The 13056-nt window shown below is 44.3% G+C and overlaps 1 protein-coding gene across 5 annotated transcripts in view; it reads right to left on the bottom strand.

Annotated features, from left to right (window-relative positions):
- Positions 1 to 13056, bottom strand: part of LOC147463817 (RNA polymerase II degradation factor) — a 76498-nt gene that overhangs the window by 37106 nt on the left and 26336 nt on the right. For 4 of the 5 annotated variants that reach the window (XM_086491357.1, XM_086491348.1, XM_086491379.1 and 1 more), the window contains exons 6-13: positions 9992 to 10171; positions 9022 to 9243; positions 8494 to 8715; positions 7937 to 8410; positions 7491 to 7856; positions 7315 to 7413; positions 6709 to 7229; positions 6526 to 6631 (exon numbers count right to left, since the gene is read on the bottom strand). In XM_086491357.1, coding sequence (XP_086347483.1) covers positions 6541 to 6631; positions 6709 to 7229; positions 7315 to 7413; positions 7491 to 7856; positions 7937 to 8410; positions 8494 to 8715; positions 9022 to 9243; positions 9992 to 10171 — 2175 coding nt within the window. In that variant the 3' untranslated portion in view covers positions 6526 to 6540. Of the gene's footprint in view, positions 1 to 4174; positions 4205 to 6525; positions 6632 to 6708; positions 7230 to 7314; positions 7414 to 7490; positions 7857 to 7936; positions 8411 to 8493; positions 8716 to 9021; positions 9244 to 9991; positions 10172 to 13056 lie in introns of those variants that run through there. The other variant, XM_086491362.1, reaches the window with a different exon arrangement.

Raw genomic sequence — 13056 nt, 5'->3', positions numbered from 1 at the left:
CCAGGACTTAAGACTCAGCTAGACACCAGGAGGACATGCATACAGCCAACACATGAGTTGGGCACAAAGATGGCTTTCTACAGAGATCATCTTCTCCAGCTTTTAGAATGGTTTTGTGACGAGATCCAGATACATGGACACCCACCTCTCTCATGGGATACGATGTGCTATTGGCCAGATACGCACATCTTCACACCAGCTGCGGATTGAGACTGGGAGATACAACGGAGTACCAGCAGAGGCCAGGACATGCCCCTTATGTGACATGGAGCCTGAGACAGAGTTGCACTAGAGATACGAGGCCGCTTCCATTGCTTGTTTAGAGAGGGTTTTGGCATAGTAACAGGGAATGGCTATCTTCAGCTCCTCGTTCCCCGTTCTCATCTCAATTTCCCAATCCGGATTCCCGTTCCGTGTTTCAAACGTGAGTATCCGAAACAAGGAATGGCATTTCATGCATGTTGCCGTTCCTCGTTCCCCGTTCCCATTTCCCGTTCCAGGTAACTATGGGTTTTGGACCACTCTCCAGATTCATGGGGTACAAAGATCAGGTTTTGGCATAGTAACAGGGAATGGCTATCTTCAGGCCCTTGTTCCCCGTTCTCATCTCAATTTCCCAATCCGGATTCCTGTTCCGTGTTTCAAACGTGAGTATCCGAAACAAGGAATGGCATTTCATGCATGTTGCCGTTCCCCATTCCCCGTTCCAATTTCCCGTTCCTGGTAACTATGGGTTTTGGACCACTCTCCAGATTCATGGGGTACAAAGATCCGAGATGCCTAGGTTTGTTCTTGCTATAGTTACCAGGAACGGGAAATCGGAATGGGGAACGGAGAACGTGGAACGGCAACATGCATGAAATGCCATTCCCTGTTTTCGATATTGAAACCGGCCCGTAGGGCGGTAGACGTAGGCTTTCACCCGAAACTTTACTTTACCTTTTCGACACAAAGGAAATTCACCAATACGTCTGTGACTGGAATTCAGCACTTCAAGACAAACCACGGCCTGGCAGCTAGAGCGCTTCCAAGCAGACAACGACACCCTGTTGGCCCCACAGACTGGCGCCCCTTTCGGTATTTCTTTATTCTTATTATACTTGAGAAAACTTCCACAAGCTGTCCCACTTTTATTAGGCTGAAATTCCTCTACTCCAACCCGATTTCGGCAACATAACTAGAGTTGAAGTCTCCACGGACAAAATCCCAAGCAAACATTGACTTTCCACGCACTTTAGAGCTCTTTGCTAAACCTGGCAAGAAATTGCAGCTCGCTGAATTCTCTGTTTTGCGCTCCGATCCGCGTGCCGATCACTTTTCTGGGTAGCCCTCGAGCTGTCGCATATGTAGGGTCACTTGCCCCTTGAATTAGACAAGATTCCTCACAGGAAATCTCATTAAATTGTCTTGTACAAGCACCCAATGCTTTCCCGAGGCTCCCCTGGCAATTAAACGATCCGAACGCTTCCACCTAACCCTCACCAAGCTGTCCAAACCTGTTCATGGCTATAATTGCAGGTTTTTGACCCAATTTCGCCAACATAACGACGCAGAAGTCCTTGTAGGTCAAAAGTACACGTCAAGGACACTTTCCCTTGCCGTATGGAAGCTTTCCAGTGAGCTGTAGGTCAATTTCAGCATGCTTTAATTTTCTATTTTGCCACTCTTAGGTGCCTAATGCCCTGTAGTACACGCATCCCAAGGCATGACCGAGGCTCTCCTGGCAATTCCTTGCAATTTAGGTGCAAAACCCTAAACCTGCAGAAAAACACAGCAAGCTGTAATTCTTTGTTTTGAACCGTTTCGAGCGGAGCGAGCACACCTACGCGTGTCTCAGGTGCTCCGCACGCAATGGGATAGTTCCCCTGTAAATTGGACGAGTTTTCACACGAGAAAACTTTCCGTTTTCGCATTCCCTCGCGATGGAACTGTGCGTACCTGAAGGGGATTAGCAATTAGCTAATCCGGTTCCTGTAGAAAAGGCTCTTGCCTTGGCAAACGCGCATAAACCCCTAAAACTGTACATGGTCATCTGAGAAGCCCAACTAGTGGGGCATTACCATATGTGCCAAGGGGAGAGAGAGATGCGCGAGAGCAAATCATCGCGCTACATAGAGCAAGGGAGAAGGCAAGCTTTTTTGCTCTCGCACTACATAGAGCAAGGGAGAAGGCAAGCTTTCCATTAAAGTTATGAGCACCTGCACCCACTACTCACACACACTATAGCACTTAATGAACAAAATCAGCCTCCTCTCTCAAATTGGGTGCCCCCTCTTCATGCAGATCTAGCAGAATGATCTAGAGCCGCCATGTGTCCCTTATGCCTCTTTTGAGTTAATTTCCTAGTACCCACCAACTTATAAGTGTCGCAAGGGGCCTAAATGACTTTGAACTGAGCCTAGACACCCTTGTACTGCTCGGATTCCAGTGCCAATTGCCCCGACCAACTCGTGGTGACCTGCTCTGCCCAACTGCGGGTGAAACTCTCGACCGTCGACCGTTTCACACTGGCTACGCAATGTCTGGTCATTTGCAACTTCAAAAAAAGGGTCCCAATAATTAAACAAAAATCATCGGAAAGAAACCAATAACTAGAGTTAGCAATTGCCACGTCCTCATGGCAGATACGTTAGGAACACGGAACGAGTATTCGGAATGGGAAATTGGGATGGGAACGGAGACCGAGGACCTGAAAATGGCCATTCCTTGTTACTATGGTTTTTGCTCGAGCTGCGCAGACACGAGGAGAGGCTCATAAGAGGAGAGGCTAGCTAGTCTCAGAGACGGATCATAGATTTCTTTAGAACAAACACTGGACAGCCGGAACAACAGAGCTCACATTTGTCTCACACCAGAGGCACACTGACCGACCAAGTGTTTGAGCTGGGGAGATCCATACGCCCAACATCGACAAAGGCTCCATCAAAAGATTCGGATCACTTTGGCTAGGCATGCACGACGCCCGGTCCGACTACTGCTCATGGAGGAGATTGAGATTAATGAGATCCGCCAGCGATCGATGCTGGATCTCCTGTGATTTAGCTATTTAGCTATCCCAGCCAGCTGCTTAGTTCACATCAAGTATTTTTATTTTGTTTTGTTATGTTGTCATTGTTGTTATTTTTGTTACTCTGACTTTGTATCAGATCCACCACATTGTAACTTTTTGGTCTCATAGGTCACTTTGGCCTTTTGAAGACGTTAATATAACATTTCATCTCATCTCATCTCATCTCATCTCTCTCTCTCTCTCTCTCTCTCTCTCTCTCTCTCTCTCTCTCTCTCTCTCTCTCTCTCTCTCTCTCTCTCTCTCTCTCTCTCTCTCTCTCTCTCTCTCTCTCTCATTCATCAACTGAATGATTGAGCTGGGAAGAGGGAGATCCACATGCCCACGACTGCGGAAGACTACACAACATCGACGGAGGCTGCATCAGAAGATTCGGATCATTTTGGCCACACATGCACGACGCCCGATCCGACTACTGACCATGGAGGAGATTGATGAGATCCGCTAGCGATCGATGTTGGATCTCTTGTGATTTAGCTATTTAGCTATCCCAATGTACTTTGCTGAGTTCACATTGAGCAGCTTAGGATTCAATTAAAAAAAAATTATTTTATTTTTTTGTGTTTTTTTTTCTATATTTTTTTGTGTTGTTTTGTTAATAGTTAATTTATTTTGTTACTCTGACTCTGTATCAGATCCACCATATTGTGACTTTTTGGTCTCATAGGTCAATTTGGCCTTTTGAAGACGTTAATATAACATTTCACATCATCTCTCTCTCTCTCTCTCTCTCTCTCTCTCTCTCTCTCTCTCTCTCTCTCTCTCTCTCTCTCTCTCTCTCTCTCTCTCTCTCTCTCTCTCTCTCTCTCTCTCTCTCCATTAAAGTTCAGAAATTTTTAAAGTTTTTGTTCGTGTGTTGCAATTGATTTCTCGCTTGAAGTGTCCAGGTCTATTACATCAAGCGGGAATTGAGATCAATCATAGGTAATGTAGTAGGAAACTATTAATACTTGACATAGCCCCAAAAACGACCTAGCTATATGACTAACCTTAACAATCTTCTTGAAAGTTGATTCCCTTGGTCAAAATCCTGTCATGCAAAGTCCTTGTGTGTAATTGATCAAAATAAAAACCCGTGGCCATTTTTTCCATGGTTGATCCAGAATTAGTAATACCTATAGTAGCAACTTTGGTGTCCTATGAGATCAATCACACACAAGGCATTAGTGTGCATGTGCTTCAATATCAACCCTCGTGCTTGGCCAATAGAAAAAAGACTGTGTCTTAGGTTGGAGCTTCAATGCCCCGATGCTCTACGTAAGACGCACTTGATAATGCCAAATCGAATTTTTTTACTATAGCTGACAGGGACCCCTAAGCGCGTAAGATAATCAAGAACCCATCCTTCATAATAAAAACTCATACACTGACCATTGCCCATCCAGTCATACAAGTCAATGAAATGAAAAAGAGAGAAATAAAAGAATTGGAAGAAGCTTAGAGGAACAAAACTCTTCCACTTTAAAGTAATTCACACCAAGGACAAGAGACGATGATCCTCCACTTTAACCTCTAGCAAATCAGTTTAACAAGCAAAACTGTGGAGGTTGTAAGATACTCTTTCCACGCCAGTTGAACGAAGTTATCATACGTTGAATATCCAAGAGGCATTATGTAGTAAGAAAACTTGTAGTAGTACCCATGTCGTCATCTCTTTGCAATTTCCAAATAGCCAATAAATGTGGACACCTTCTTACTTGCGCATGAAAGTAACCATATCGTGAGGCATGTAAAAAGGACTCATGGAGTACCACACAGCCATCTTCTGTGATCACAACTCACCACACTTACTTTGCATTGTTCACAGCTCTACCCACACACCCCTCAGGGCTTTGAAACTGTTGTGCTCACTCTGAAGACCCAAGCTTGTGAATCAGTATTTATTGGCTATATGGGAGGCAAACATGACGCTCGACCCTTATGCTAACCTATCTACACATATGGCTTATGTCAGGGCATGCATGTAGCATGCATTCCAATGGGACACCTTCAGCACTAGTGTCCCACCCAAAACTTTCTTACTCAAAACGCCAAAATCTTTTAGGTGATACTCACCCCACACTTGACCCAGTAAAGACACCAGCCGCATGGCCCATGTGCTGGCCTGCTACTCACCCTTAAACTATAATTAAGTCAAGAAGGCCATTCATAAGGTCAAAAAAGTCCGCACGTAATGAACTAAAAATGCACGACACTCATTCCTTCAATGCTTTAGCCAATATCTCACAAGCAAGACACTAGATTCAAAATATGATGATACACATTATAAGATGTATGCCCACTACCATTGTCAACTCCTCACTAATCATTTAGAGCATACTATAAAAAATCAATTTGATTCCAAGCTTGGTACGACGTTGCACCATGTGGTGGCCCAAAGTTCATGTGTGGCCGTAGGCATAGCAGACGTAGGATGTGACATGTTAATGCTAGCTGGTATGGCTCCACTAGAATAGGGGCTTGGATAGGGTGGCCGTGGAGCATAAGTTGTCGAAACAATTGGGGGTGTAGGAGCTACATGGGCATGAGGACCAACAAATATATATGATTGATCTACGCCTGTATGTATTTCTATAGGTACTCTCGGGGAGTGTGGCCTTTAAGAAACTATTCATATAACGTGTGTTCAAAGGGTGTTAAAAAAACCCCTTTACTTACATGCTTAAGGTCATAACATCCACCTGGCTATCTATCGGCCAGATTAATTACTCTCAAAATCGTCATGTGAAAGTCTCCTTTACTTTATTTCCTAAGAGTTCAGGGTTATGAGGGTCACAAACCCTCACACCCACTGGTTCAGCAATCACTCTCTCCTTAAGTCCATCGTAAAATCAGCTATAGACAACTTTACTTTGAGCACAGACGCAATGTTCAGGTTTAGCCATTTTCTTCAATTCCAAAAATTTGTTACTATACATAATAACTCCAAATAACTGTTCCAAGCTGGTTGCTACAAGTTCTCTCGGTGTTCCCAGCCCATGGTGCATCAATTAGGTGGCCATGGTGATGCCTACGCGTGGCTCTTGCCCGATGGTACGTGGCCCTTGCCCAACCATGTAACATGGCTAATATTTGGAAGGGATAAGCACCTCCCCCTGTGGGCCCTGACTCTTCTTAACACACTCGCACTTCAAATCGAAATTAAATAAAACCACCCTACAAGGACAAGCTACTACTGCAAAATGTCCGCCAAAACACAGCATATCAACACATCTTTACTGCAGTGTCAAGCTTGCACAAGGCAGAAAACTCTCTTCTCAGCTTCATAATCTCAAACACTTGCCAAAGTATTTCCACTCGATTAAACTGACTACTGTACACCTTTGAGCATTAAAAATTTAGCCAGAAATGCAGCCAGCAATACAAAACTCTCCTGTCTACTTTCAAGTAAATAAAAAGCAGAGCCACGAAAAAAACACAGTCACACAAAGAAGCCTTCCACAATTGCCACCGCCTACCTTGAGAGAGACTGATTACGATGACCTCGGGATTCTGTTCTCTTGGGATTGTGACAACCCTGAAAATTCCTTTCTAGCGAAAGGCTCTGGCTCTACAGCATGGGGCCTGCATCACCACTAGCAAGTCAGGCAGTTCTCACATACAAATCTTAAAAAGATTGAGGGGTGTCCACACTGACTTACCTTGCTCCTTGTCGGCCTCCAAAGATCATATCAGTCTTCCTCGCAGCAGTGGAGGCCCCATAAGGGATACTCGAAGCATCCACAAACTCCGCATTGGCTGCACCCGAGTGAATTCCATCAGTCCTGGATCCCAAGGCAGACATTAATTTTGAACCGTTGGAGCTTGTGACCCCAGTGAAAGACACATTCCTTTGCTGATGTTGAGGTGGTTGCGCATCCTTGCTTAAAAATCCTTGATGAAGACGATGGCCTCCATTCATTTGTACATGAGAGAAGAGGATTTCCTGTTTAGTATGATTGCTGGCAGATCCAGGTACCATAAACACAGGAGCTGTATTCTTTCGTGTCCTCTGTACTTGGGATTGTGAAACAGGTGTGATTGCTACAGTTGGTGGCCAGTTTGTGCCAAGAGAAGAGGGAGCTGCTGCAGCAGCCGCAACCTTTGCCACAGCAGTGGTAGCAGAAATTATTGCATGCGCCCCCTCCCTAAGGTGTACAAAGTCTCCATCTATAACAAACAACTGGACATGGACAAAAATCAATATAGCTCTGACACTACATGTTCTAAAAAGTCCCCTAGTAAAAATTCTGTATCATTGAAACTACCTTCGGATGAGAGCTAATGAAGTCGTCTAGACGCCCATACTGCCTCTTGTAATCGTGCCAATGTAAAGGAGCTAACATTTTCCCAAGCCTGTTAGGTAACTGCAGATATACAATGTGAATTCTTAATTTTTGTCAAACAGGCAAAACATCAACAGGTTAATGGAAAAGATGCTTACTGTTGTGCTTATCTTTATGCGAGCACTTGCTTCGGATGGAATAGCTCTTACAAGGCAGGCTAGGAGAGATTTTTCATCCAGCAACATAGGCAAGGGTGATTTACCATTTCCCTCTGATGTTGATGTCTGCTGTCCTACAGATGCTGTAACAGTTGGAGCACTTTGAGCACTCGGTCCCTGCTTAGCTTGTGTGTCTTGACTGGTAAAGGAGGAGACTCCGGATGCTTGAGAGCCTGATATTTGCTGTTCGTCAACCTTGGAGTCAAGGCCATGGTGCTGTTCAATAACTTCTGTCACAACTGAGTCGGTTGGAAGCTCCAACTGGTGTATAATTGGGTGCTGAGGAAAAACTTGAATGGAATCTACCTGTGTCATATATTACAAAAAAGGAATTATTGTACAATCACAATCAATGCTCCAACAATTCTAAAAGTTGTTGGGCTTACATCTTTTTCGGAATCCTTATCATCAAAAAAAATGGCTTTTTCTTCTTGCTGCTGTTGAAACTGCTGCTCTTTTGAGTCTTGCAAAGCTACTGTTTTTCCAAATCCCTCAAGATTTTGTTCTTCATTTACATGTTTCTCCTGTACTGCTTGACCCACTTGCTTCTCAACAAAGGGGCTTGATTCTTGATGCAACACGTGTCCTGCCTGCACTGAAAGCTGCATACTAGCACTCTGTTGGGCGACTGACGAACTAGTCAATTGGGAAAAATCAAGGCCAGCGGTCATTCCACCCTGGTCAATGGCGACTTGATCTCGACTCTGCTGATCTATTTGTTGATGGTGATGGTGAACTCCCCTTGGATGAATAGAAATTGGAGACTTAGTCTCTGGAAAATGGCTGTACACTGGCAGGGGCTGTGGATGGGTGAATCGCTGAGATGACTGGGGCTGCTGAATCAATTTAGAATGCAATGCCTATCATTAGACATAATTCAATTAGTATTTAGATAGATCCGAGGTAGCTTCTTCATTGTACAGTAACATTTTTTCAAAAGTACCTGCTGATGTGTAAGCGGTAAGTGCTGTTGAGCTGGCATAACCACAGGATTTGAAAAGGTGGACTGGGTAATATGGGCAGGTGCAGCTGGTATCGTTGGCAGCATACCTTGTGGCTGCCCTGCAAACTGATGGAGCACAGGGATGGGATTACCAGCAAGAACAGGTGCAGTTGCTCCTAATACTGGAGATGCTGGCACAGGTAAAACTCCTGTGTGCTCAACCTGTCCCCACACAATGTAAAGCATTTTTAAGCAAATGCGAGAATACAGCCCTCAGACAATGCAAGCCTACAAGTAGTCCATGCCTAGATAAATCCAATATAAAGCACTCATAGAGGAAGGTGGAAGATAGTAGTCAACCACAAGACAATAGGAACATCAGCTCCATGATGCCAGGCATGAACTAAATATCACATCCCCACTTACGTCATCAGGTCCAATGAACGATAGAAGTAGGTATCAATATACAATAAAAACACACACATATACACATTTCATCATCACATATACAATGAAAGCAGTACTGACCTGATTACTTCCAGATGCCACTCCTTTTCTCAGCTTAACTGATGCATCTGTTGCACTTGAATGATCATTATCTCCACTACTTGCATTCAAAGATTGTTCACTCTTTGAATCAATGTTGCATGAGGAGCCACTTTTTAGCATGCGGTTTTGCTCCCTCGCCTCCGCGACCTCCATCCGTAATCTTTGAATTGTTTGTGAATGATACCTTTCAACTTCAGCCAACTACCCAAAAACAAAAAACAAAAATTACAAAAGATAACACAGAACGTGATGTGACACTCTTTTTGTCATTTTACAAAAAACATGGAGAATGAAAGTAGGGAAGGTGATGACATTTACATCCCCTACGGTTCAAGTGCATCCAGATTCATTATACATGTTGATAACACCAATCCTTGAGCTTACACTCGTTTCTTTTTCAATTTTTTAGCTTCATCCATGTTCAGAATCTTTTTGACAGTGACCCTTGACTACTTTCGCACCTTATGAGTGTTAATGTAAGTGCATTGAACCATACTTGTGATTTGACATAGCTAAACAATTCCCCTTTAGAACTGCACCACTCACTCCTGATTTAACCCATTCAATATAACAACAATATATGCATATCTATGAATATGCGTCACAACCGCAACCCACTATATATACACATGAACATACCATCCTCTGCCTGAGAAAACAAGTATTCCCAATACTTACCAAAAAGACCTTACAGCACCTTCAGCTTTAACCCTTCACCCACCCCAATAACATGAACCTAAATGCATGCTCCATAATCACTGAAAATCAGCTTTGCCCAGCAAAATCCCATGACCATATACCACAAACCACATCACCTCTTTGTTATATCATGAAGGAGCTCACCTGTGCTTCTTGGAATTCCAGATTGTCAAAGTAGGAAAAGCACAGATCCCTAACATGTAAAATGTTTTAAAAGACAGCTCAAAGCCAGCAAGACAACAGCATTCACCTGTCTCTGTTGCCCCAGCCAAAGTTGATTTATCTGTTCGTTCCGGTCTCTAAGTTCAGCATGCAGTGAATTGTGAGTGTTGGCATAAAATGCATCGAGCTCTTGGGCCCGTTGCACCCAAGCTTGAGCCTCTCGCAATTGTTCATCCTTGTAAGCAAGAGTTTCTTGGGCAGTCCGATGCTACATCCATACAATGATGATTGTCAAATGAAAATCCACTTCTGAGCACTCCAAGATTCAAAACACAGAATCAGAAACATTACGTAGCCTTCTTCTGTAAAATCGAAAACCACTTATTTTCCTGTTTCCACAACTAGTTCCTACCATATTACAATAATATGACCAACAGCATTGATAATCAATAAATGCGACGGTAAATGTTAATGCCAAAAATAACTGACCATACTTTGTCAAACCTTACACACTAAACTTTCTTCACATAGATGTGTCTCACTAATACTGAAGATAACATCATGTAGCAACCGACTATTCTTATTTGATAAATATAAATTATATGGCATATATCGGTTGGGATCTATATGTTTCCATGTAAAGTTTCCACAAGAAACAGATGAGCAAATTTTCAAATCAAGAAAAAATTCTCATTAGTATTGAGCAGTAGTCCAATGTATTCAAGTAGCAAAGCTCGCGATAAAAACCAACAAATGCAAAATTGCATGAACAGGGAGCTATTCAAAGACTCCATGGAGGGCTTTACTGAAGTTATGGACACAAAACCGTATCACTGAGCCCACAATTAAGACACAAAACTGTATCATGGAGCCCACAATTAAGACTAGATTGACCATTTTGGTGGCAATCTCTGTCACAGTGATGACAAGGCATCACCGAACAGGACTAGACACAGCATAATTCGAACCAGAAAAGCACTGGACACCAGAGCATGAGCGCTGCTGCCCACCAATCACAGATGCTGACATGGAGGTGCTGATGTGGCACATGTATGGAAGGTGCTGACGTGGCTGACTTTACACTACAGAGCTGCTTTTGAGCAGCAGTTATTGAAAGCAGATGAATTCTGATTGCTTTTCAGAATCAGCCAAAAATTAATGCGCTTTTAGACACCTTGTAATAATAACAAGTGATTTTGGAGCTTCTTTGAGCTTTTTGTGTCAAGTGCATCGAAAGGGTTTAAGGATTTAACTCAGATCTAGTAATTCGCACAAAGACAAGGTTACTTTGCTTCACTTGAGAGCAACTGAACTGAACACAATGAGAGAGAGAGAGAGAGAGAGAGAGAGAGTTATGTCCCACTCACAAGAGAGGGGATCCATTCTAAGACACCGTCGGGATGGGCAACAGGTGTCCGGGCAGAAGTAGTGTGAACCCGGCCAGTGTGGCCGGCAGAGTTACCCGGAACGCGGAACAAGAACGGCGACGGGCCTCCCCACGAAATGCGAGGCATAAAAAACACCCAAATAATGCAATTTTAGCTTTGTGTGATTGAAAACAAATAGTATTGTCCTTTGACTCTAATACTCGCAAAAACCTTGATTTGAAGATTATTCAACATTACTACGGCAAACGTGACACGTGTGCCGTGTAGACTTGAGAGCTTGAGAGGGAGAGAGCTTGAGAGGGAGAGAGGGAGAGAGCTTGTAATATGTAGAATTTAGAGCTTGAGAGTCGAGACTCGAGAGGATAGAGCTTGAGCCTTAAAGCTTGTGTGCATTGTGAAGGTAAGGGGTGGGGAGAGGGGCATTTTATAAGCCAGAGGCTCACAAGATAGAAAACCAAAATTTGAAGATTTGGCTCACAAGACCAAAATCTGAAAATCTGGCTGTTTCGGGCCGCTCCAGGCCAGTATCAACTGCTTGTCCGTAACGGCCAGCCGTTCCGAAACGTTCCCTAGCTTGGCTGAGGCTTGGAACGCCGAAACGGCGTTTTCCCCCTCTAATTGGGCTTTCCCCAATAATATTGGTGGCCGGCCACTATTATAAAAAGGAGGCCAAGGCCTCATTTGTGATTATCGACCCCCACTGGCAGAGTGCAAGTGGTTAGCCCATGAGGCTAGGAGTGAGAGAGGTCACTCGAGGAGGTAAGGCTTGGTGGTATGGGACGCTCGGTCTTAGAGGTGCACGCCTACGTCCTCCCAAGGTGGTAAGGTACGTAAGGTACGGTACTTATTCGATACGTCTTGTACGTAGTACCGAATGGATTGTGTTGTTAGCTACATAAAATTGGTATGTTTTTATTAAACCATGTGAGAAATTGGAGAAGTCTCTACGCAAGGCTCTGCAAATGAAAGTTGTATTCACTGTTGCAGAGAAATGTCTACAAGGCTAACCAAAAAGTATTGATGCGTTGGGATTTTTTTCAGTCCAAATAAAATTTTGTACAATACGGATCTGTATGGTACCGTGTCGTGCTATGCAGACGTACCATACCGTACGGATCGGTACGTGCGTATGGATCCTACCTTGACGTCCTCGGATGCTGGCCCCAGTACCGGGGTGCTACCAGATGGTGGCTATGGTCGGGTGGTTCGTCCGATGTATGTCGGTAGGCAGTCCGTGTAGCCGAAAGATCCTCTCCGTGTGTTCGTTTCATGAGCCTTGCTGTAGAGAGGGAGCCGGCTTGGCTACAGGAAGGACCACGTGCACACCTATGGATCGGTTCGATTTCGCGTAATTTTTAATGACTAATTGCTGAGATTGTTTGTGTATATTCTCGTGAGCATGTGTGCGGGTGAAAAATTAATGCTCTGATACCATGAAACGAACACGCGGAGAGGATCTCCCAACTGCACGGACCGCCTACAAACACGGGTCGAACGAACCACCCCACCATAGCCACCATCCGGTAGCACCCCCGTGTTGGGGCCAGCATTCGAGGATGTAGGCGTGCACCTCTAAGACCAAGCATCCCATACCACCCGGCCTCACCTCCTCGAGGAGACCTCGCGCACTCCTAGCCTCATGGGCTAACCACTGGCACTCTGCCAGTGGGATCGATAACTACAAATGAGGGCTTGGTCTCCCTTTTATAATAGTGGCGGAGTTCACACTACATCCGCTCGAACACCGAACGTCCATCCCGACGGT

The sequence above is a fragment of the Adiantum capillus-veneris genome, chromosome 2, assembly GCF_014529385.1.
Source record: "Adiantum capillus-veneris isolate H3 chromosome 2, ASM1452938v2, whole genome shotgun sequence".
In the NCBI taxonomy this organism is placed as follows: Eukaryota; Viridiplantae; Streptophyta; class Polypodiopsida; order Polypodiales; family Pteridaceae; genus Adiantum; species Adiantum capillus-veneris.
The sequence above is the reverse complement of the archived record's forward strand: the minus strand, read 5'-3'. Positions and strand labels throughout refer to the sequence as shown.